This window comes from Gigantopelta aegis, chromosome 3 (assembly GCF_016097555.1).
Source record: "Gigantopelta aegis isolate Gae_Host chromosome 3, Gae_host_genome, whole genome shotgun sequence".
In the NCBI taxonomy this organism is placed as follows: domain Eukaryota; kingdom Metazoa; phylum Mollusca; class Gastropoda; order Neomphalida; family Peltospiridae; genus Gigantopelta; species Gigantopelta aegis.
The window spans coordinates 25797815-25825226 of record NC_054701.1 but is presented as its reverse complement, the minus strand read 5'-3'; the positions used below and the strand labels follow the sequence as shown (position 1 = coordinate 25825226).

Here is a 27412-nt window from a genome sequence, read left to right as displayed (position 1 = left end):
TATCTGGGCTGTCTGTCCAGGACAGTGAGTTAGTTGTTAGTGGGTTAGTGAGAGAGTAGAGGGTGTAGTGGCCTTACCCACTGAATCGTTAAAACTTACTCTGAGTGGGCACACACGTCTCAGCTATCTGGGCTGTCTGTCCAGGACAGTGAGTTAGTTGTTAGTGGGTTAGTGAGAGAGTAGAGGGTGTAGTGGCCTTACCCACTGAATCGTTAAAACTTACTCTGAGTGGGCACACACGTCTCAGCTATCTGGGCTGTCTGTCCAGGACAGTGAGTTAGTTGTTAGTGGGTTAGTGAGAGAGTAGAGGGTGTAGTGGCCTTACCCACTGAATCGTTAAAACTTACTCTGAGTGGGCACACACGTCTCAGCTATCTGGGCTGTCTGTCCAGGACAGTGAGTTAGTTGTTAGTGGGTTAGTGAGAGAGTAGAGGGTGTAGTGGCCTTACCCACTGAATCGTTAAAACTTACTCTGAGTGGGCACACACGTCTCAGCTATCTGGGCTGTCTGTCCAGGACAGTGAGTTAGTTGTTAGTGGGTTAGTGAGAGAGTAGAGGGTGTAGTGGGCTTACCCATTGAATCGTTAAAACTTACTCTGAGTGGGCACACACGTCTCAGCTATCTGGGCTGTCTGTCCAGGACAGTGAGTTAGTTGTTAGTGGGTTAGTGAGAGAGTAGAGGGTGTAGTGGCCTTACCCACTGAATCGTTAAAACTTACTCTGAGTGGGCACACACCTCAGCTATCTGGGCTGTCTGTCCAGGACAGTGAGTTAGTTGTTAGTGGGTTAGTGAGAGAGTAGAGGGTGTAGTGGCCTTACCCACTGAATCGTTAAAACTTACTCTTGAGTGGGCACCAGACCTGTCAACCCTCCCGGATTCCGCGGGAGTCTCCCGGTATTTGATCAAATCTCCTTTTTCCTGTGCGGGAGACAGTTTCTCATGTTAAATGACATTTTTGTAAGCATAAAAAAAAATCGATCCTCTTCTGTCAAAATTACAGAAGGGAAGTAACTCTGCCTTTTTTTCTCATTCGGAAAATGTCGACTACTTTCGGTTTCCGAGAATGTAACAGGCCGAATTGTCCCGACTGTTTAACCTTTGCCGAAGTGAGAATTGTGGGATAGCCTATTTATATTGTTAAGAAAGCACATGGAGTTTATAAAATGACGTGTTATTATAATGTTTGTTGTCATCATAATGGCTACGAAGCGTGTTGCCGCTAATTCAAGAGGCTGTGTATTGACATTCAGTGTTGCCATATATATAAAAAAAACCTATCCAATTTAGTTCTAATAACACCTCTGAATTGTAAAATGTCTTCCCACTGGAATACATAATGCAACAATGACAAATCTGAACTGCCAGACTCCCGAGTTGACAGCGATACACACGATGCGTGTTAAAATCACATGTCACAGCAAGACAACGAAAATACCAATTAGCTGTATAAACATACTTGTGTTAGTTAATTTTTTATGTTTGTGCGGTAAAATGTTGGTTATAAGGGTACACTTCAAGAAATTATTTTTGTACAATCAAAAAATGTTGTGTTTGACATTGACATAAAGTTACTCACGGAAATGGGTATAATTCCGGTATATTTCACACGATGTCCGTAATGAGGTTTTACTTATGATTAATGAAAATACAATGTTTATTGCATCATTATAATGATTTTAAATAAGTACCACGCCACCGTTCCTCATTATAGTAAAAACTGAATATTAATTTATAAGATTTATATAAATTTGTCTTTGGTACTTCGGTACACTAACCACAAATGATAATGTAACGCAACCTGTAACTTGTAAGTGTAATACCGTAAATGTACTAATTACATTTTTTATTTCTTGTTCATGTTCTTAACATTTTTGGATAATGTTTTTTTTTTTTTTTTTAAATATGTATTAAATCATAATAATATTTAAACTTTAAAAAAAATAAAAACATTTTTAAATATTTTTTATTTTTTTTTAATGCCAAGATCTAAGGTTAAGAAGTATATATGACATTATAAAGTATTCATATAACTTATTGTAATAATGTTTTTTGAAAATCTTGCGATTTTGGGTTAAATTGTTTGAATTTAAAAAATCTCCTGCTTTTTCAACACACACCTCCTGCTTTCTCTTGACTAAAGGTTGACAGGTCTGGTGGGCACACACGTCTCAGCTATCTGGGCTGTCTGTCCAGGACAGTGAGTTAGTTGTTAGTGGGTTAGTGAGAGAGTAGAGGGTGTAGTGGCCTTACCCACTGAATCGTTAAAACTTACTCTGAGTGGGTTTATACATCTGACGTACTAAACAGGTTATAAGTAGTGTGCTAATAGAAAAAAAAAGCAGCAGATACTATCAGCACACATGATGACAATTTCATGGCAATACCCATTAATTTGTAAAATCTATTAAAGGGACATTCCTGAGTTTGCTGCATTGTAAGATGTTTCCGACTAATAAAATATTTCTACGATTAAACTTACATATTAAATATTTTTTCCTGTTTAGAATATCAGTGTCTGTATATTCAATGTTTCTCTCGTCGTCTTAATATTAGTAAGAAGCCCAAACTAAATTAAAATACCAAAGGTTACTGCCATTTCTTTTCTGTCTTGATCCATATGTATCTACAGATACTGTCAAACGTATAAAAGAGAAAAGTCACATTCCTCAGAAACTACATGTAAGGTCAGTGACTTTAAGGACAATTATCTTTTAGTAGTTAAATACACTTTATTTGTATACATGCATTTAACAGCAATTTTTATTATTGTTTGCACATACAACACCAACTTACAATTTAAACAATTGTTTTGTGACTTTTCTAAAAAGCATCCTATTAAGTAATTCACCTAAGCTACCACACTAAAAATAGAGAAATTCCAAGGTCAAATGGAAAGCAATTCACCAAAGCTACCATCCAGCATATAGAAAAATCCACTGAATGATATTTTTCAAGGCCAAACAGCAAACAAACACATAGCCAACCTTCCACAGCTACTTGTACAGATATAAACAAAATAAGCAATAAATATTTCAAGCTTAAAGAAATATTTCATCATGGTTCATAATAAGAGCTATGTTACAATTGTATAATGGAAATCACAATTAAAAAAAAACACCTTAAATCCAAAAACTAAAATGCTTACCCATTACATACTTGACATCCCCATTTCATACTTGACATCATAGTTAGAACTACAACTAGTTGGCAGTTTTACTTTTTCAGTTTTTACTTTTTCTCATCTTTGCTTTTAGTTTATATTTGATTAACATGACTGACATGCGTTTGTGTACATGGAAAATAAACGTATAACAAACATCTGCAGCGGACTTACCTTCACTTCATAGTAATGTATTCCATATGTTGGAACTCTTTCAATTATGTTCATATAACTGCAATGAGAAACCAGAAAGCTATGTAGACGATAAGTAACAAAACAAGTTACGCATGAGCAGAACTGGAAAATACATCTTAAAAACACAAAATGAATCTGCATTTTGAAAAAATAAAAAAATAAAACATAAAAACCAAACACAAACATGTTAAAATAAGGAAATGTTTTATTTAACGACGCACTCAACACATTTTATTTACGGTTATATGGCGTCGGACATATGGTTAAGGACCACGCAGATACTGAGGGAGGAAATCTGCGGTCGCCACTTCATGGGCTACTCTTTTCGATTAGCAGCAAGGGATCTTTTATATGCACCATCCCATAGACAGGATAGCACATACCACAGCCTTTGATGTACCAGTCGTGTTTAATAGATATTTGTTGAAATGTTCTGCTCAGCTAGAGGTAGATTTAGTCCTAGGTGTTCATTATGTGACCTCTTATAAATTTCCCAATCAAGGCAACTCATACCACAGCTTTTCATGTGCCAGTCATGTGGCACTAGCTGGGACAGGAGAGAAAAAACCTTGAGTCCATTAATGGGGATCGATCATTATGCTTGGCACACACCCACTGATTATCGCCAACTTGACAGTCACATTGGCATCAATCAGTAGGTGTGTGCAGAGCAAAGACGTGACAATTGCGTCTAATCTCCAGTTTTGCCCCAATTAAACTGTCGCGTCAGCTGGTGTGTGCAGGTGCACATTTTCAGACTATTGCCAATTTGACAGTCGCATCATAAATTGGTAGGTGTGTGCCAAGCATAACATTCTTTAATCCACTCACTGTTCTGTAGGAAAGAATGTTTTATTTAACGACTCACTCAACACATTTTAATTCCGGTTATATGGTGTCAGACATATGGTTAAGGACCACACAGATAATGAGACAAAAAGAAACCTACACTGCCACCACACAATGGGCTACTCTTTCCAATTAGCAGCAAAGAGGACTTTAATATGTAGCATTCTAGACAGTACATACCATAGCCTTGTTAAACTAGTTGTGGAGGATTGGCTGGAATACGAAATAGCCCAATGGACCGACCTACTGACGCAGATTGATTCCTAGACAGACAGTACATCAGGTTTGGGCTTTACCACTGGACTATGTCCACTGTTTTTTAGCTTCATACATACTTGATGGGTGGCATTATATGAGTATGCAGGTATAAACTTGTTGGATGGCAATACACAGTAGATACAGACCACTTTGCATATCACATCAGATAAGATCAATAATCTCCACACAGACATACAAGGTTATAACGAATTCAAGCAAGTTTTAAATTTGTCATGACAACCCTTTTAGGAATCAAAATGCCATAAAAACATCTTGGCTATTGCGATTCAGAAAGAGTTGATTGATTTTCGTTCTAACAGTGGAAACAGCTGGACTGATGAATCAGCCACTAATGGGCAATACTTTTATGTTGAATCGTCTATGCATACATGTGTACATGCTGCATTTATTCCTTTCTCCAAGACAAATATTCCATCAACAGTTATTCCACTTCAATGAAAAAAAACCTTGTGATTGCCGATGGCACTGGTTCCAATCAATACGTATAGAGTATGTGTTCTTCAACTTGAGGCAAAACTAAAAACCTATATTTATAGTTTGCTGAAACCACGCTGACTTGGTCTCGCTTCTTTTTTTTTTCTTTCTTTTTTTTTAGCAATTATTTGTTCTTCATGCTTCCATTCCCCAAGTTAATATGCATGTAATGATACACACACAAAAGTTATAAAAATATAACAATTATTGTATGGAAGCATAATAAATGTTACAATCAGCATAAACTGGTATGATGTATAATGAAAAAAAATGAAAAAAAGAAAAAAGTTCTGTTTTAATGTGTCAAGTAAATTCATAAATAATATAGTTATATTTATTTCAATTTATTTAAAATTTATTATTAAAATGAGAATTTAATTAAATAAAACATTCAAGTTTCACTGATTTAGGATTTAAAGGTTTGGGAAAATAAGACTTACTGAAAAAATGGCAGATATATTTATGACAAGGGAACATTTTCTTCAACATCACATCACGATTTGCTAAGCAAGTTCAGAGATCACTACACAATTTTAAAACATTCAACAGTAGTTGCTAATCAATTTTCAATTGACTAGAAATATCGTTAATGAAAAATCTGAAAACAAAATGTTCCCTTGATAACATCTACATTGTCACAGTGAGACATTAAAAATTAATCGATAAACATTATAATTTTTATCGCCTTTGAAATGCAGTTGTGAATCCATAATTTCTTTAGCAATTTCCAATCTCTAAAGGCTTTAATTTTTAATGAGAACACATTATTTCTGTTTTTAGGCTTACCAGTAGTCTGACAATATCAAACTGAATGACATATTTGTTTAACACCATCTCAACACATTTTAAACAATGGCTATTTCGTGTTTAGCATATGGTTATTTTAAACACTTGGTCTTGATAGTGAAAGTTAAAAAAGTTTGTTTTTGTTTAACAACACCACTAGAGCACATTGATTAATTAATCATCAGCTACTGGATGTCAAACATTTGGTAACTCTGACAGTCATCAGAGAAAACACTACATTTGCAGCAAGTGATAGTGAAAGTGACACCTGCTACATTTGCAGCAAGTGATAGTGAAAGTGACACCTGCTACATTTGCAGCAAGTGATAGTGATAGTGAAACCCGCTACATTTGCAGCAAGTGATAGTGAAAGTGACACCTGCTACATTTGCAGCAAGTGATAGTGAAAGTGACACCTGCTACATTTGCAGCAAGTGATAGTGATAGTGAAACCCACTACATGTACATTTGCAGCAAGTGATAGTGATAGTGAAACCCACTACATGTACATTTGCAGCAAGTGATAGTGAAAGAGGTGGAACTCTTTTACATGCACTTTCCCCACAGGCAGGACAAGCAAAGTGGGACAAGGAGAAAAAACAACAATGAGAGCACAGAACTACTGGTTCTATAACCCACTGCAACTCAGGTGACGACTCCACTTCTGAGCTACAATGTATAATCCTTCTTTTGTAATAATACATACACTTGAACGAGTGCTCTATAAAACTGATATATTTGTTCAGAAGACTAGGGGCCGGATGTAGCTCGATTGTAGAACACCTGCATAGAGTGCAATGGGTCACAGAATCAATTGCTCTCAGTTAAATAGTTTTTTCACTGTCCCAACCAATGAATGAATGAATGAATGAATGAATGAATGAATGAATGAATGTTTAATGACACCCCAGCACAAAAATACACATCGGCTATTGGGTGTCACAAATGTTAAGTAGATAAAAATATTATTTATATATATATTTATGTAAAACCACTGTGCTCTATCATGTCTATGACAGGTATATCAAGTTAAACTTGGTTTTGTTTAATGACACCACTAGAGCACACTGATTTATTAATCACAGGCTATTGGATGACATATAGATAGTCTTAAGAGAGGAAACCCAGTACGTTTTTCCATTAGTAGCAAAAGACCTTTTTTATATACACTATCCCAAAGACAGGATAGCAAATACCATGGCCTTTGATATACCAGTCGTGGTGCACTAGCTGGAATGAGAAATAGCCTCAACGGGCCCACAAACGGGGATCGATCCCAAACCGACCACACATCAAGCGAGTGGGCTACGTCCCACCCGCGGAATATTAAAGGCTGTGATATATACACTGCCCAGTCTATTGGAAGATTTTTTTAAAAGATCACTTGCTGCTTTATTATTAAGAATAGCCTATGTGGCAGCAAAGAATTTCCTCTCTTTCAAAATAACCATACATGTATAATTAAAAAAAAAAAAAAAAAAATCCTCTTGAGAAGGGAGTTACAAAAATGTTCACTAACATCTTGTGAACTGTGTACCATACTCTTATATAATTATATCTAGATTCATAATATATGTATTAGTTACACTAGCATCTATGTCTGACTGGCTTTTTAGTTGTGATGACATCTCTACATCTGAAGGTTACACACAGTGTTCTGCATTAATTGACATGCTCCAAGTCAGCTAAAGAATCTTGCATGAAGCAGAAGCTCGTTATCTCAATTAGAATTAGGCAGGGTAATTTCAGTGAGGATGTTTTCACACAATATATACACTTAATTATGGAAATGTAATGAATTACTTTAAATGTGCTTGAAAGATTATCTACATGTACAAAGAACCAAATTGGCAAGGAATCAAAAACAGTGCATCTTGTTACACAAAAAGTTAAAGTTTGTTTTGTTTAACGACAACACTAGAACATATTGGGGGTTTTAATCATCGGCTATTGGATGTCAAACATTTGGTAATTTTTTTACGTATTGTCTTAGAGGAAGGAAGGAAATGTTTTATTTAATGATGCACTCAACACATTTTATTTACGGTTATATGGCATCAGACATATGGTTAAGGACCACACAGATATTGAGAGAGGAAACCCGCTGTCGCCACTTCATGGGCTACCCTTTTCCATTAGCAGCAAGGGATCTTTTATAAGCACCATCCCACAGACAGGATAGTACATACCAGTCCTTGTTACATCAGTTGTGGAGCACTGGCTGGAACGATGTCTTAGAGGAAACCCGCTACATTTTTCCATTAGTAGCAAGGGATTTTTATATGCACCATCCCACAGACTGGACAGCACATACCACATCATTTGATATACCAGTCGTGGTGCACTGGCTGGAACGAGAAATAGCCAAATGGGTCCACCGATGGGGATCAATCCTAGACTGATCGTGTGAGTGCTTTATCACTGGGGTATGTCTCTCCCCCTGTCACTACAAAAGGACCGGCCACAGCAGTTAAACCATCAGAATGTTATATTTGTCTCCTTATCAGTCTTTTCATGTATTTCATTAAGGCATTCCAGTTTCATGTTAATACAAAGTCATATAAATCAATGATAAAGAAACTTGTTTGTTTAGCCAAGAGCAGTTTACATATATGTGTATGGTAATAAACACTGGGCTTTGAGAAGACAAAACGATTATACTACTGGAGTAATAAAATGTAGACGTGCATTTAAAATTAAAATAACAAATCAATTTACATTAGATTAAATCTCTTTTATGGACAGCCTATAATATGTTACCTATAATAAAATGTAGACATGCATTTAAAATTAAAATAACAAATCAAATTACAGTGGATTAAATCTGTTTTATGGATAGCCTATAATAAAATGAAGATGTGTATTTAAAACTAGAGTGGATTAAATCTGTTTTACAGCCTATGATATGATAGCTATATTCCATGAAAAGTATGCAGTACTTACTTTACAATAGCAAGTCCTCGTGATGTTCCAAGTAACTTCTGGTAATGATGTATAACTCTATCCTCACTGTAAAAAAAAAAAAACACAAATTCACAACCTTCTTAAACTGATCAACTAATTGTTTCATACAAAAACAGTGAACCAGAATCAATTAAAAAAAAAAAAAAAAAAAAAAAAAAAAAAAAAAAAGGTTTGACAAAAATCTCAAAGTACCCTGCTTGCTTCAATATGGTACTATCTTTTTAAAATGCAGTTTAGAACCCGATGAATATTTTATATTAATTAAAAACTGAAACAAGTTTAACCTCTAAGGGTATCAACTTCAATCTCAAGCTATAGCCAATTTAACATCAGGCCATCGGGGCAACCAATAGCAACACATTGACAATGAATATAATAATGCACAGGTGCATGTGTTTAACACAGGACAATCTAGTTTTTAAAATGAGAAATCTTCCAATAAAACTATCTTAGAATACCAAAATACTGGAATAGTTAAAAATTACCTAATAAGCTATGACCATGTGGTTATAATGAATCCTAGATTCAATCGTACCACAAAAATACAACGCAGAAGTTTTGAAAGTGCCCAGAAGTAAGGCTCAAGTCAACATCAAACAACCATACATAAGTATACACTAAACCAGAAAACAATGCTTTTTTTTCTGGAGACCGGAATGAAGTTAATAATAATGAAAGTAACATGTTCAGATATTGCTTAGGTGTGTGTCAACACTGACTGTTGTTTCTGAAAACAACACAGTAGGTTTGTAACCAGCAGTCACTGGTTTCTCACTGGTTTCTGTTTTCCGACAGAAATTACTCATAAACTGACTGTATGACAAAGCAAACATATTTACCTAGTTACGTTAAAAACAAAACAGATCGTGTGTGCTATATCATGAAATCTGGGCAAGTGTAACAGGACGAAGAAAGAATTTAAAGCATGGATTAAGAACGGTGATATAATGTGACCACACAGAAGAAACCCGTAATCATCATCAATAACAAACACGGGAAAGGTTTCCTCATCATTTCACACAGAATCAGCATTTTCATTCACGAGATACTTCACTTAACAGGCATTTTCATCTTTAAGATTACTCAAGAAAGGATTGAAATGTTTTTTTAACTTCGCTACATGTAAGTCAATGGATGTTAGACATCTGTGATTACAATTAACATATGGTCTTGCGAATGATAGAGAAAACTGCTTCTGATAGAAATGAGGTGTGTGTATGTGTGTGCATGCGTGTGTGCGTGCGTGTGTGTATATGAGGGGGAAAATACACACACACATTAAAATATAAAATAAGAAAAACTCAACACTTAATAATAGACTAACATAGCTACACATGTTTTAGAGGACTGAAATCTTCATATATTACTCTGCTTATGGAAACAATAACAATATGAAAACCACTAAGCACTAATAACCTGGCAACGTCATACTTCACAGCATGCAAGTATGCATACATTGCAAGACACCCCCCCCCCCCCCCCAAAAAAACACAAAAACAACCCAAAACAACCCCAAACTCAACAAAGCAACATTCTACATATATCTTTGACATCTGTACTTAAACACCGGCATCAACATCTTGTTTAACTAGCAACATTTTAGAAGATGATATAATTATGTAAGAAATCAGTCAAACCACTATAAAGAAACCCAAGAATGAACTGTTATGCAAGCAGGTAAACAACTAAATCCTAATAGCACTCCTCGGCTTACCATCAAGTCAATTCCAATAGCAGGAAGCAGAAAACGATGTGTAAAAGAAGCTGGGCAAATACAATTAGCAACACTTGCTGATATATGGACCCAGTGGTTTTCAAACAGACAGGACGAACTGGTCCAGCTGACAGAATTATTCACACCGTAATTTCACTAGTAAACCCATCAAGTGTGAGCGAGACGGATTTCCGAGCACCCCCATACAGAGCAAAATCTATGAAAGTGTCTGTGGTTCAGAGTGAAGTTCTAAACGTCAATATACGGCAGATGAAAAAGAACGCCAAGTTTTTGCTACATTTATCTAATCGTGGTCCGATAGTGAAGACATCTGCCCAGGAAGTTCTGATATAACAGTCAAATATAGATAGTATATTACCAGATGTATGCCGTCAGCATGCAGCAATGGTATAGCACTACCTTTGAACAGTGAGCATGTTGCCAGATGGCCATATGGTAATAATGTAAGTTTACTATTGAGAATCTTTATTATCTTAAGAGTGAACCCTGTCTATAAAGGACACCTCTAGAAGCAACCTCTATGGTGTGTTGTAAGCAAGTAGGCATGAGCAGTTGAAGCTAGACCTGTCATACACACAGACAGGTGGTTGTTTTATAACAAGTCTAGATACTGTTATGTGTTCAAGGTTATCAGCGGTTTTCATTGGCGTATGCAGTTTGGCAGGTAACCTGATCTAACATTTTTGCAGTAGACTGATCAGATGGAATTTAAATTAAAATAATACAGAAAACCCTGTAAAAAAACCCCAAGGTCTGATGATATTGATTAAAGTTAAAAGTTTGTTTTTGTTTAACAACACCACTAGAGCACATATTAATCACTGGCTATTGGATGTCAAACATTTGGTAATTTTGACACAGTCATAGAGAGAACCTGCTACATTTTTCCATTAGTAGCAAGGGATCTTTTATATGCACCATCCCACAGACAGGATAGTACATACCATGGCCTTTGATATACCAGTTGTGGTGTACTGGCTGGGACGAGAAATGTGCTCACCGACGGATTTCGAACCCAGACCGACTGTGCATCAAGCGAGTGGGCCCCATGAAATTGATTAAAATAGCTCTTTTACAAAGTACTCAATCTAGCTCAGCAGATTATAACCTGTTTTGACCTACACACAGTAATAGTATTAGCATGGGACACAAAACAGACCATGATTATATACTGAGCTGGTTTTGGTACCATACGTTTAACATTGAAGAGGGACCAATTTATTATATCAAAACACCATGAACATTGTGTGCCATCCTGTTTGTGGGAAACTGCAAATAAAAGACCCCTTGCTGCTAAATGGTATGAATAGTTTTAAGAAAATGACTGTGGGTTTCCTGTCAAATTAACCCATTAACATCTGCGGAAAAAAGTTATAGCATTATCATATTTATTTTAACCAAACTGATGGAAGTATATAGGTGTAAGTAATGATGTTTGCAGTTGATTCCTTTATGGTATAAGTAGTTTTAAAAAAATATGGCTGTGGATTTCCTGTCAAATTTACTCATTAACATCTACAGAAAAAAACATGTTATAGCATCATCATTTTTATTTTCACCAAACTGACGGAAGTATGTAGGTGTAAGCAATAATGTGTGAAGTTGATTCCATTATGGTATGAGTAGGTTTTTTTTTTTTTTAAATGGCTGTGGGTTTTCTCTCAAATTAACCCATTAACATCTGCAGAAAAACAAGTTATAGCATCATCATTTTTATTTTCACCAAACTGATAGAAGTATGTACAGTAGGTGTAAGTAATGCTGTTTGAAGTTGATTCCGCTACACCTTGAACTCTGCCGGCTGTGAGTACGTACAGCAGGGAAAACCCAAGCATGTACTAAAAACCATTACACGGCCCACAGCATACCACCGACTGGCTAATAAAGCCAACAGCTGTTTATGGCATACCGAGATAAGCTGCAGAAGGGAAATGTTCCACACAATTAAACCATAATTTTCCGATTTCTACTAATCACAGCATATTACGAGTAAATGATATGTGCAGTTGCTGCACATTCTGAGATCCACTGCCATGAATAAACGATGGACTAATTGCTATTTATTATTCATATATGGTTCAGAATAAACAAAGCTGTAATAATCGTATGGACATATAATAAAGATATCACATGCATGTATAATTGTATTGCCAATAATTACTAATTATTTAGTCATTAGAATAGAATGATGTTTGTATGTGTCATGTTTGTTCAAATATACTGATGGAAAGAAATAAGGAAACATATCAAATTGTAGAACAAAATTTAATTCACAACTAGCGTAGTAATGTCTGTATTTCATACCAAGTTGTAATGTGGGATTGAATGTCTGTAGTGTTGAATGTGCTGCCTATATGTTCCCAGTCAACTTCTGACAGTATGAATTGATTTTTAATGCAGTCATTATTTCTTGTTGCTATCTGTGTGATCCTTTATTTCTTTCCATCAGTATATGTAATATGTTTTGCATCCAGTTCCTTAAATGCAATAAAGTTTTTATCTTTTTATTTTTTTTATCTTTATGCAGCTCTGTGACACAGATGCCATTATACATGTAGTTCTGACTGGTAAAACTGATATGGTTAGCAGGGATTGTTTTAATATTTTCTTAACAATTGTCTGTTATTTATTTTACATTCATCAGGTTATGAACAAAAATTCATCCGCAAAACATGTGAATCGGCAAAGCAATTCACACATATGTTTGCAGATGATTCAATTTGAACATTCTTACTAATAATAACAACACTAAACTTTGTTCTTATTTTATTTTGAATTATTTTTTGGTTCTTAAACAATAACACTCAATTAAATGAAGAATCAATACAAAGTGATGTCACCAGACATGACATTCCCTGACAATGTTAAGCTGTAATGAATGTAACGGAAATTTAATAATTAAATGATAGTACCAAAACCCCCTCCAAAACATTAGATCATTCCGAAAAATGTAATTCCATGACATCTGCAAAACAGTGTATGCTAAGTAAACATGACTTGCAGGTTAGATGTACATTCCAAGGCAAGTCAGTGTTGTTTTGTCATCCTGAAGGCCTCATACTGATAATATAGAGAGGAGATGAAGCACTCAGCAACCTGCTGTGTTGTTGGCAAACAATAATAGTTTCCACTGCTAATAGTCAACAATAACATTCCACCAACATGCAGTATCAATGCCAACCTCTTCGTACATTCCACGAGCATATCATATCTACTGTGTAAGTTTAACTGTAGTATACCCATTTAGATACACTCCCAGCAGGAAGAGAATTCTTTTATTAACAGGAACCAGATTCTGTAGTGTGTTTAAAACGTACAGTCAGCACAAGTATATGTAAACAGCTGCACATTTTAATCAAGGCTATTACTAGCATTATAGTCCTTCCCACCAGGGAACGGTGGGTTTTTTTGTTGTTGTTTTTACTGTAGTAGGTAATACAAATTATTTATTTCTGATCTGATTGTTTTCTAAATAGTGGGACATAGCCCAATGGTACAGCATTCGCTCGATGCACGGTCGGTCTAGGATCGATCCCCGTCGGTGGACCTACTAGGCTATTTTTGTTCCAGCCAGTGCTCCACAACTGGTGTAGCAAAGGTTGTGGTATGTACTACACTGTCTGTAGGATGGTGCATATAAATCCCTTGCTGCTAATCGAAAAGAGTAGCCCATGAAGTGGCGACAGCAGGTTTTCTCTCTTATTGTGTGGTATCTAAATACTTTTTTATTTATTTCCAAAACACTTATTACTAGAGAGGGAGGGAGGGAGGGAGAGAGGGAGGGAGGGAGGGAGAGACAGTGAGTAAGAGAGAGAGAGAGAGAGAGAGAGAGAGAGAGAGAGAGAGAGAGAGAGAGAGAGAGAGAGAGAGAGACAGACAGTGAGAGAGAGAGAGAGAGAGAGAGAGAGAGAGAGAGAGAGAGAGAGAGAGAGAGAGAGAGAGAGAGAGAGAGAGAGAGACAGACACACACACACACACACACACACACACAGTGAGAGTGAGCGTGTTCCAGATACTGAAATGCAATGAATGAATGATTTACGATTCCTTGGCATCAAAAATACATAGGCAGAGACAGACAGACAGACAGACACACACACACACACACACACACACACACACACACACACACACACACACACACACACACACACACACACACACACACACACACACACACACACACACACACACACACACACTTCATAATCCAGACCTAACAAGAACCATGATTATGATACAAGAGTGGAACTGCAACACATTGGAAGAAGAAAAACAACAGTTTCCTTGACACATGGAAACCAAAACACACAAGTTGCTGCATACCACCTGTCTTTACAGCTTAACCACATTCCTCCACATCACAGAGTAACATGCAGCAGAATGACAGCATCCACAACAGATGTCAATCATTGATCTCTACATTAGGCAATGTAATTACAATACAATGTAACAGTAAGCAGACAAAATGCTGCACAAATTTACAAGTATGTGATGAACATTCAGGGAAACCCCACCTAACAACCACCCTGGTTCTGTAAGTATTAGTTTTGATCAAAAGTTCACAAGGTCACAAGTGGTCAGACTAAGCCCACAGCTAAAAGCTGATGGGGAATGGCAGGTGTGTGGCACAGATAGCCTCAAGAGACAAGCACCTGTCACGGTTGGAGAGACAAGGACTGGGATGTGGAGGTGGACAACGAAAGAAATTGAAAGATAAGAGGAGTTGCCAGATTGGGAAGAAATGAGATGGAATTCAAAGGAGAGAAAGGAAAGGGGGCAGTGGGATATAAAAAATAAAAAAAAATAAAAAAAATTCACAAGGTATGGTCATGTTCTAAAATGTATGCTTCAGTCCGGTTTTTTATTGTGAATAAAAGCAAAACTTTACATACATGTAAGTGCACATTTTCGTGAAAAGTGAATTCCATACTTCAAATGTTTTTTTTAAAGTTATATTTGACCAATTTGGAGGAAATAACAATTGAAAGTGAAAGAAAATGGCCTCTACTGTTGAACGAGTATGCTATCCCCACGGAAATGTTCCTAACAAGTCATTAGAATAGTACGATGTTTGTTTGTGAATAAGTTCCTTATGTGGAATGTCTATATGCAATCAAGTTTTTATCTTTTATCTTTTAACATAATAGATATTCAATAAAAGAGAACCTTGTCTCCAATATTCATCGAAGATGGGGTTCGGTCCAAGAAAGATTGGGAAACTGATAAAGATTGGGAAACACTTCCTAGATTAAAACTATCTGACCAGTGACTAAATCTGCAGCTTTACAAACCACTCAAGATAACTACCACAGAAACAGCTTTACTTTATACAGAAGAACATATCTATCAACAAATAGAGGTCATTAATTCCACACCTACAACTGGTATCAGTATTACACAGGCTCACAGCTACCAAACAGTGTTGGCACTCTGGGCAAATCTAAACACACAGAAAATAAAAGAACTATAGTCAGTCAGCCAATATCCTTTCACAGACAGACACAGATCTTAGTGTGTTAACTGAAAATTAACGATTCTGCATTTCCTTGATACAAACACCAGTTCTAATGGCACCAAAGGATGAAACGTCTAAAAATAATGAACCAATTTAATTTCAACTCATTTTCGTGCTTATATCCAATTAAGGTTCAAACACGCTGTCCTGGGCACACACCTCAGCTATCTGTCCAGAACAGTGAGTTAGTTGTTAGTGGTTAGCGAGAAAGAAGAGAGTGTAGTGGTCTTACACCTATCATTGAGTCGTTAAAACTCACTCTGGGTGGGAGCTGGTACCAGGCTGCGAACCTTGTACCTACCAGTCTTATGTCCGATAGCTTAACCATGACACCACTGAGGCCGGCAAATCAACCAAGGAATCTACTTGGTCAATCAATGGCCTTCATATTCAGCCCTCGAAATTCAGATCATCCTGTGACGGCAAATTTGCACAAATAATAACAAAATAAATACCTAATGATGGTAAAAATGTCATTGCATCTATTCATTTTGAAACAGCTATTTGCGGCGGCATTACTGATTGCCATTGTAACTTCGAGGGCTACATATTCAAGTAATACACATACATTTGTGTATGAAAGAAACAAGTCTGAAGTGCCCATTAAGGTTTACGGTGGTTATTGCACAAAGTGTCCACAATAACAAGGTCAAATGTACCTGTATAGAATTAAATTGCTGATTATGAGGCAAATTATAATCTGCAATGTGCTAAAAAAAAATATGATACAAATTCTTGATAGTAATTTTGGTATAGACAAAAGAGTTTTTCAATTAAAAGCAAAACTTTTAACAGGTTTTTACTACAACAAAAACAAAAAGACGACGTTTTTTAATACAAAAATGTAATTATGAGTCTTATTTTTCTTCAGTCTGATAGACTATCAATATTTTTTTTTTTTTTAACATTACAAAACCGAGAATAGAACATAGCGTGACAGAGTAAACAACTGTGCAGTTATATCCAATTAGGATTCAAAACTGAAGGCAAAATAAATCAGGGTTTTTTTTTCTTCGTTTTTTTTTTGGTGTTATGTAATATTGTTTTTCATATTCTAGTGAACTACATGTAAATACATGTATTATATATATGATCAAATAACATATATATGCCATTAGACAAAGTCACGCCCTATTAAACCAACAAACATGGGTTACACTAAAACAATTACTGCAAGTAAACATATGCACCAAATGTTTGCCCATCAATCAATGGATACATGAATGTAAAACACAGCAATACACAGGAAATGGAAAACTGCTTGGAAAACCAGACACACTGAAATAACTCCAGATACCCTAACATCCGTCCGCTGGGAACAACTGTGTGATTAATTACGTCATTAGTGCTATTACCAGTAGAAAATAAATCATGCACATGAATAGTTTTGTGGTTTTTTTCTTCTTCATTTTGCTAAGAACAGTATTTTATGGAAAATTAGTGGTATGCAATTATCTTTCAACAATATTCCTTTTTCTTACATTTAAACACAAGTTTATACCTCAAATAGTATTGTACAATCAATGACAGGTAGCGAATGACCTATTTTGAGTGAATACCTTAGCACCTTGGCAAATATTCAAGTATTAACCATCAGATGTTATCTCTTGAAAAAAGAAAAGAAAAAAAAAAGTTATCTCCTATTAAAGTGGTGATTAGAAGGATTAACGTTCATTCAATAATAATAATAATTACCAGTATTATAATTATTCTCCAAATATCTATACATATATTACATCGTTTTTACAAATTCTGGTAGAACCTTCCCACCCACTCCCGCCAATTCAAAGAAAGAAAGAAAGAAATGTTTTATTTAACGATGCACTCAACACATTTTATTTATGGTTATATGGCGTCAGACATATGGTTACGGACCACACAGATTTTGAGAGGAAACCCGCTGTCATTACTACATGGGCTACTCTTTCATTTAGCAGCAAGGGATCTTTTATTTGCGCTTCCCACAGGCAGGATAGCACAAACCATGGCCTTTCTTGAACCAGTTATGGATCACTGGTCGGTGCAAGTGGTTTACACCTACCCATTGAGCCTTGCGGAGCACTCACTCAGGGTTTGGAGTCGGTATCTGGATTAAAAATCCCATACCTTGACTGGGATCCAAACCCAGTACCTACCAGCCTGTAGACCGATGGCCTAACCACGACACCGGTTTTAATCTATTAGGCTAGGTATGTAAAAATGTTTGTGGTCACAGACATAAAAACACACAATGTCATACAAAATTAAAACGTTTTACGCACATCAGAATTCTGCTAATAAATAAATGATCACAACTGTGCTTGTGCTTTCATCCAGGGAATACAATAATTGACAACTCACAACATTAATTTCACAAAGAACACATGCAATACATTTTTTAACAAGCTACGGGTATAAACACATATTTCAGTCTGGAAAGAATTGTCCAAGTTATAACTTAAGTGATAACTTAATACATTGAAAATAAAACATAAACTGAGCAAGATGTTAACAAACAGAAACATACTAGGAGTAAGGGCAGTCCATAGAGAAATGAAAACATAAAACCACATGTATGGATGGATGGATGGATGGATGGATATGGATGGATGGATGATGGATGGATGATGAATGGATGGACAGACAGATGGATGGATGAACGATGGATGATAAACTCATGAAATGATTGATTGTATGGATGGATGGATGGATGGATGGATGGATATATAGATGGATGGAAGGACAGACTGATGACTGGGTCAATATATGAATGAAAGACCTAATTAACAAATGAACATTTAAGAACACATATCATGGATGGATAGATGAATGGATGGATGGATGGACAGACAGATGATTAACATAGACATATATTGATAGATGGATGGATGGATAAATAGATAGATGAATACATGGATGAATGGAAGGGCTAAACAACAAACTATTGGGTGAAAAAAGAGAAAAAAAAGAAGTCTACTCACCAGAATGCTATCGAGGGGTGTTCCTGAAGACAACTGGTGGGGATAACAGGTAGTTTCTTCAGCTGTAGCCTGGTATCTTCCTGGCTGCAAAGGTAAACAGGACCATCTCCAAGTGATCAAGAAAACAAACAGCAAACAGCGGCTATACAGTTCCACAGGACAATGCCAATGTTCATGTTACACAAGTATTTATAGACAAGATCCCACAGTGGGAGGAAGCTTTCACATTGATTAATGAAGTGCTCCCCCGGCCTGGTGGGATTTCCTCGCTACAACGGCTACAACAGCAGCAGCACAGTGCTACATCGCCAACCTCGGTGGTGCAGTGGTTAAGCCGTGATAATTAAAACTGGTTGGTAATCGGACATGTAAGTAGTTTACATCATGGTAGAGTGTGAGGTTTAGCAGATTACGTGAAGATGTAAGTCCACTAATCACTAAGGTTCCCACTGTCCTGGACAGACAGTCCAGATAGCTGAGGTGAGTGCCCAGGAGAGCATGCTTGAATCGTAATGGGATATAAGCATGAAAAGCAAGTTGAAATGAAATGAATGCTATTGCAGTAGTGCTGACATAAGAAGGAAGTGTATATTACTGCTTGAACCAACAGCAGGATTCTGGTATCACTTGGCCTGATATTTCAAGTGAATGTACTGTCATACCTGCTACAAATGGTACCTTGTAAAACTGCCATTTGGTAAAGTATATAAAAGGGCCCTTGCTGCATAGAAAGTAGCTTATGTGGTCTGGACACTACGCATGCAGTCATGGGATCAGAGTTCTCAAACATTCAGAGACTTCAAATGTAAAAATATTGCCGATTGTTACTTGTACATGTATAATTGTAGGTTGCATTTGCTTCATAATGGTGCATCAAGTTTCTTTTTGTTTAACAACACCACTAGAATACATTGATTTATTAATCATCAGCTGTTGGAGGTCAAACATTTGGTGATTTTGACATATAGTCTAAGAAAGTCTTTTATATGCACCAAGGCCATGGTATATACTATTCTGTCTGTGGGATGGTGCATACAAAACAATTAAAAAATCCCTTGCTACTGATGGAAAAATGTACTGGGTTTCCTTTCTAAGACTATATGTCAAAATTACCAAATGGTTGATATACATTAACCGATGATTAATAAATCAATGTGCTCTAGTGATGTCATTAAATAAAACAAAAAAAAACAAAAAATTTTTGCTTCTCAAAATATCTCATTATTTCAAAAACTTAAGATCCAAAGTTTACACATGTGGGTCATACTGCCCAACTATCATAGAAGATAGTGTAAACATTTTTAAAATTTGGTACCGTACATTTTATTGTGACATTTCAACATACACGAAAACAATGTACATTAATGAATAATTAAGTGTTAAAATAATATAATTAATAAATAAAACTTTACCATTTTAGCAAAGAAAATGAAAAGCAAAACATATTTTCTATACCAACCAGTTGCGCACAAAGAAAGAGAATGTATGATGTATAAATATGCCCTAAGCAAATACATATATCACAATACGCTTCACCTGACCTCGGTCTGTGATTGCCGCTCAATACATTCTGTACCACAGCCATAATCTTTGTTTTATGTGATTCAAGATCATATCAGGGTAGTGATCCCAGATCACTCACAGTACAGATAAACGTCCACAGCAAGTCATGTGGAAAATGGTTTCTTACCGGCTCATTGCATTTATGTGAGGTGTAAACTAAAAATGTCCACATTCCGGGGGCAGGCAAATTTTTAATTTTTTTAATTATAATTTGTTATAATCTAACCAACATAAAATAAATTCTTATGCTTATTTTTATTGTCAGTTTAATTGTTTATGTGCCACACATTCTGATGATTCAGTTGTAATATAATAATAGTAGTATATAAATATACATACTCCTCACAAAATATGAAACATCTTAAGGTGTTTGTTTTCTTCTCATAAATTATCTTTCCAAATGTATGTCAACTAATTTTAATAATATCAATAATATATTTCCTAGTATATCATACAGATGACTACCAGAACAACCCAAAATGTCAATACCATAAACTGAACAAATATGGACATCTACCTCACTGCATTTGCAATTTTAAAAAGTATCATGTCAATCATAAATTAATAATATTTTTTGGGAGAGCATATTTCTAAAAGGTACTTTAAAAAAAAAAAAATTAAACAAAAATAAACCCCAAAAAACCCTCCCCAACCCCCCCCCCCCCCCCCCCCCACAAAAAAGATACCCCAAAACAAATCCAAACAAAAATTAGGTACCAAATGGTCTGAAGACAAATTTCTTAAGCTTCTATAAATACATGAGTTACTGACATTCAAACTAATATTCTAATTCAACACTTTTGTAAGAACGAATCTGATTGGATCTCTACTAAGGTTAGGTGGTAAAATCACTGATATACCGAAAAGTTTTTATGTCAGAAATGAACATATTATTCTTTATTAGTCGTTACCTAATCATGAGAGCTGATTAAATATGTCAAATTACACATCTATGTTCGAGCCGCTAACTGTCTGACCACCCATCGTCTGTTAATGGTCTGCCTAATGACGTCACCAGCTGGTAACGTTTATAGGCTTATTCTTACTAAAAATGTGACAATTTCCTATTTAAAATCAACCAGCAAACAGTTTAATTAGAATAGGGATAACCCTACTGTGTTTTCTGATTTGTGAACGTATATATCGGTGGTGTTACTGTTGCAAATTTTGTTTTATTGGTGACATGTTAGCCTCAGTAGGGTTATCCTCTAATTACATCTCTAAATGTTATCTTGGAATAATTGATACAAAAATATTTTATTACTAGTATAGTAAGCTACACATAGTAAGCTACACTAGTAATAAATTAATTTGATCTCTAATACCAAGTGTTCCCTTACTTCTTTCTATCAGTATACACCTTTAACTTTGCACTTCATAAAGGTAACACAAAAAGGTGGACAAGACAGGTGGTTCATTAACAGAACTGGCTACCTCAGATGGACTATATACTAGTAATATGCCAAATCTTCGCCAGAAAGATTTTGCAAGCTATGCCTAATCTTGAAAATGTCAGAAGGGAGCATGCATCAAGTGCAGAAAATTGGCAGCAGCAGATATCCTAAGAAAAATGTCAAGCAATTCTCACCTGATGTAGTCCCCATGGTATTCCTGTAAAACGTGGGCTGCTAATTCAAAGATGGTCTCACTGTCACACTCAATCTGACCCTGCAAAGGCAAACAACATCATGCACTGAGCAGACAAATAAACATCTACAATATGCTGAACTGAGCACTGAGCTGCGATGATCTGCTTTAGATCTACTGCTGAATGATGTAATCCGAGTCTATCAACAAAGGTCAGCGGAATGCCTCAGGCATGCATCCTCATCTGACAGGAATATGTAAACACTTTTCATTTTGTCTATTAGCTCCAGTGCAGGTCTACCACAGCCAACAGTTAGAAAGAATACCGGTACATACATGTGGAACACAGTACATGTATTAATAATGTAAGTTCTATTTGATCTCATAATCTCTACACACTGCCACAGGTGTATACATGTATGCTTACAGACTAGCCTGCTCGACTGACAACTCTCTGGGACAGTTGTTTGATTTAACAGGTCATCGTGTCGTTTGGTGTTGTAATAGGTCATCATATTATTTCTTAATATTATCTCAAATAATCTAATGTAGCTTTTAAAAATTTAGCCTGTATTTAAGCAGACTATTGGTTTAGGTTTGTCACATGACACCCCAGGACATTGTTTAGTCAGCAGCTTTCAGAAAATATATGGATAACAGGTCACTTGGTCTACAGAAAAATAAATCTGATGCAACCTCATTGTTCTTTAAAATTCTTCTTAAAATATTTTTGATTAATATAAATTAGGCAACAAATACCAGTCAAGGAGAATAAAACCCAAATGGGTAACAGACGTTCTTACATTATAATTTCTATAGTAATGACGTACAATAAACTCAAATCACATGAACCCTGAAATCTTAATGACTTGTATCTAGGTAGTATAGTCCATAAATGGCAAACGGTTCTGCAGGCCATTTCATCTCAGGTGAGCGCTCTACCACTGAGCTACATCCAGTCCCTCTGTTTTAAATACCAGAGTGTGAGGTTTGACTGTATACTCTTTCTTCAGATCCTAACACTTGATGGGCACATTACTTCCAGTATTACCAAGATCATAAAGCACTCTTTAACAAACAAACCACAGGGAACCTGCCCATCTGTGTACCGTGGAGATAACAACATGTATTTTCAGGCTGTGGCTTTCAAAGTGTGACACTTCATTACAAGCCAAATAGGTTCACTTCATTACGGCGAGCGTAAACATTATTACATTTCTCTTCACTTCAAAGATGGCCTTCCATAAACTATGGGCTCTGCTATCCCATTAGTGTCCACTTTTACCTAACCATGCCTTCACAGGCAGGGGGTCAGATAAGCCAAGATAGGAATGATAAGTAACCCTTGGCTTTCTGTTGGGAGCAAAAGGACTGGTGCTGTCTTTATGGACCATAAACCAGTTTTAAACCAGTTTCCTAGATTCTGGGTAAGATGAGACGATTAGTTACCTACCTGTAACTGACAAAAAAATTGCGGTCAGAATTAGCAAGATAGATATTAAAAAAATAATAATAATAATAATGATAAAAAAATAACAAAAACAACAAAAATGAATGTAAAAATTTATATTCTGCTACATCAAAACAGGTCAGCTTGAAAGATGTAAGTCAAGGAAGCCTAGTACATTGTTTAATCAGTGGCTAAATCTAGACTAAGAGAGAAGAAACACTTTATTGCCACAGTGGCTACCGGTTCTATATACATGCAGCTCAATTAAATTTTATGCAAATATGTCCTTTAAATACATGTACTTGATGATAAGGCATTAATATTAATATCCTTTGATGTATTATACATATGTACAGTCAAACCTGTCCTAGCAGGTACCTGTAAACAATGGTCACCTGCTGTAAGCAGCCACTGCTTCCCTGCCAAATGATTTTTAATGTAAATGCACTCGCAATAAGGTCGCCTAAATTGGATTCTAATTTGCTAAAATACCTGTATTACGAGCCACAGTAAATGTTTTCTGCTCTATACCTGCCTTGGTGGCGTCGTGGTTAAGCCATCAGACATAAGGTTGGTAGGTACAGGGTTCGCAGCCCGGTACCAGCTCCTACCCAGAGCAAGTTTTAACGACTCAGTGGGTAGGTGTAAGGCCACTACACCCTCTTTTCTATCACTAACCACTAACAATTAACAACTAACCCACTGTCCTGGACAGACATTCCTGATAGCTGAGGTGTGTGCCCAGGACAGCATGCTTGGACCTTAATTGGATATAAGCACGAAAAATAAGTTGCAATGAAATCAGCTACAAAGTGCATCATAAAGCGATCTTCACACCTTCATAGATAGTAGTACCCATTCAGTGCTGACATCTCTACTGTGTATTAATTAAGAAAGTACGACTCTGGAATGCATCTAATTGGCTCTGGGTAGGCTAAACTTGACATTTGTAAATTCACTTACTGTCACAAAATACCATATTAAGTAGCAATTAAATAATTATAATTATGGAAAAAGAAAAATTTGTGAGAGAATTAATTCCAAACAGTTACATTTCATTATTTCTGAAGAAGGTGACATGTTGTAAGTCAATTTATAGTTATTACAGCAGCACAAATCCATTACTTAGCAGTATGGATGGTAAATGAAAGAAACAACAAACATTTTAAAGTCTATATATGTGGCAACCTGTAATCAATGGCCACCTGTCTTAAGCGGTTGCTTTTGTCTACTCAATTGTAAGGCAGGTTTGACTCTATATTAATTAGGCGAAACTGCAAAATATTTATCCCATAACACTCAGCTGTAACGACTTGGAACAAATGGAGTTAAAATATAAACAACTTTTTTTTTACCTTAAATGTAACATGAATTAAAAAAAATGTCAACTTAATATTTAAAATTCATCACTCACTTGTCATAGCCTATATAAACTGATTTAAGACCTAAATACTTCCACTGAAGAACCATTAATATATGGAATTTCAGAGACTAGAACAAAGTTCATCCAAGGATAACACATGTATGTTGACAGTGACTGGAGCAAGTCTAGTTGAAGAAATTCCACTGTCTATCAAAGTCTCATCAGTATCATTAGACACACTCCTGTAGCTGACCTATGACCTGTGACCTGTGACATCAGTATGGTGTGGTCCTGAATATCAACTTACAGCAAATCTATAATGTGTATTTGTCTCCACCCTTGGGGCGTTTGCAATTCAACCACTGACTGCCACATATCTGGCAGAATCAGACAAAATGTTCTTTCCTATTCAAAACAGTTTTTTTCTCCCACTGTTTTATCTGCATTAACACCCAACTACTTGTTTGTTAGTATTGAATAACAGACTTTCTCGTTTTATTCATCCAAAAAAAGATAATTTTGCTTAAAGACACCATTAGAATACATTGATTAATTAATTCAGTAGCTTAGAAGGAAGGAAATGTTTTATTTAACGACGCACTCAACACATTTTAATTACGGTTATATGGCATCAGACATATGGTTAAGGACCACACAGATATAAAGAGAGGAAACCCGCTGTCGCCACTTCATGGGCTATTCTTTTTGATTAGCAGCAAGGGATCTTTTATATGCACCATCCCACAGACAGGATAACACATACCACGGCCTTTGATATACCAATCGTGGTGCACTGGCTGGAGAGAAAAATAGCCCACTGACAGGGATCGATCCCAAACCGACCGCACATCAAACAAACGCTTTTACCACTGGGCTACGTCCTGCCCTCCAGTAGCTTAGAATGCAAAAGGTATGTATGTACCTTAGGAACTATAGTCTGTCCCAACCTTCTACAAATATGTTTTTTGTAAATAATTTCAGTTTTGTTTGACGTAAGAAGAAAATTAAAAGTGTTTTGGAAATAACAAAAAATTACTATTTTTGTGTCCAATTTAGAAAACAATCGGCTCAGAAATAAGTAACTAGTTGTAAATTCTATAGCATGAAAAAAAGGCGTTCCCCGTGGGACGGACTATAAAGTCAGTGACTTTAGGATGACCTCCTAAGACAGATGACAAGATGTCATTACCTGAGTTCTCACTGGACATTAAAATGTCCATTTTAAACATACTAAGGAAATGAGAATATACCAAAACTTACCCTAAATATTGCTTGTCTTGCATTCAAGTAAAAAAGTTCTACAGTTGAGGTATCCCTTAATAGTCCAATTGTTTCTATAAAAAACCTGAAAGAAAAAAGGTTTAGTAAACAATAAATGTGATCAGAATGAAGAATAATTATATTATTATATTCTGTTAATTTATAATAATGCATTGGGAAGCTGATATTCTTGAAATGTGTTAGTGAATAAAAGTGTGCTATGTCTTGAGATATCTCAACACTGCAAAACCTTTTAATAAAAAATATGGCTTCCAGGGTTGTTTTAAAGTGGTAACCATTATTGGCATTAATCATTACCAGCTGTTAGCAAGATTTTATTGACCTGATGTTTGTAACTCCCTGCTCATTTTCTACATTTTAATATTTTTATAATAATAATAATAATATTTAGTATTTGTAACTCAATATAACTCTTAGGTTTGCCTCATATTAGTTATTTGCTGGACCCATGAATAATTACTTTGGGTTTTTCAAATCTGTAAATGTATTTTGTAAACAAAACCAGGTTTGCAGAGCTTTAGATCTCACTAATTTGGACACAACAGGTATTTTTTGTCTGTTCTGGAGTACAGCAAGGTATTTTTAGTGCAGTAATGTTAATAATCATCTGTAAAGAGTTGTACATGTGACAGAAAAATCAACCTCCACTGAGGGGATTTGAACCACAGACTCTCAGTACAAGAGTCTAGCGTTCTACCAACTGAGCTAATAGGAAAATTCCCACTAGCTACTGCCAGTAGGAGCACTATACCAACACTACTACATACTCCCCACTCAAGTTTTGTTTATTCCAACACTACTACATACATATTCAGAAATGCATTTCAAATACATTTCAATCTAACTGAAGTTAAGATTCTATTATTTTGAGGTGAAATGTTTTGAAGTTAGTATGTTTGTACTTAATTTGGGCTTGCTTATTTTGGACACACCTCTTTCTGCCTCATCTTTGGTGCAATCTAAAGCCCTGATTTCTCTTCTTAAGATAACTTTAACAAAACCTTTTGCAGTACAGATATGATCATGTATGACAACAGTAAGTGGTTAAAATGAAAAATGAAAACAGCTGAGAACTGAAATCGTATAAAGAGTTGTTTTTATTTTGATCTAATCTCATACGGTTTTTTACTAACACTATATCACAAGGAACACTGCAAAAAGATGTAATATTACACACACATGTATGTTAATTGGTATAAGTTGCATCAAATGTAACATGAGTCAGCATTGGGTGTTGCACGAACAAG

General features: G+C 35.9%; 1 protein-coding gene across 7 annotated transcripts in view; it reads right to left on the bottom strand.

The window, feature by feature from the left end:
* The window catches only part of LOC121367763 (FERM domain-containing protein 4A-like), a 179494-nt gene that overhangs the window by 88412 nt on the left and 63670 nt on the right, over positions 1-27412 (bottom strand). For all 7 annotated transcript variants that reach the window (XM_041492123.1, XM_041492116.1, XM_041492120.1 and 4 more), the window contains exons 5-9: positions 26145-26229; positions 22073-22152; positions 18922-19005; positions 8688-8753; positions 3336-3393 (exon numbers count right to left, since the gene is read on the bottom strand). In XM_041492123.1, the coding sequence (XP_041348057.1) occupies positions 3336-3393; positions 8688-8753; positions 18922-19005; positions 22073-22152; positions 26145-26229 (373 nt within the window). The remainder of the gene's footprint in view (positions 1-3335; positions 3394-8687; positions 8754-18921; positions 19006-22072; positions 22153-26144; positions 26230-27412) is intronic.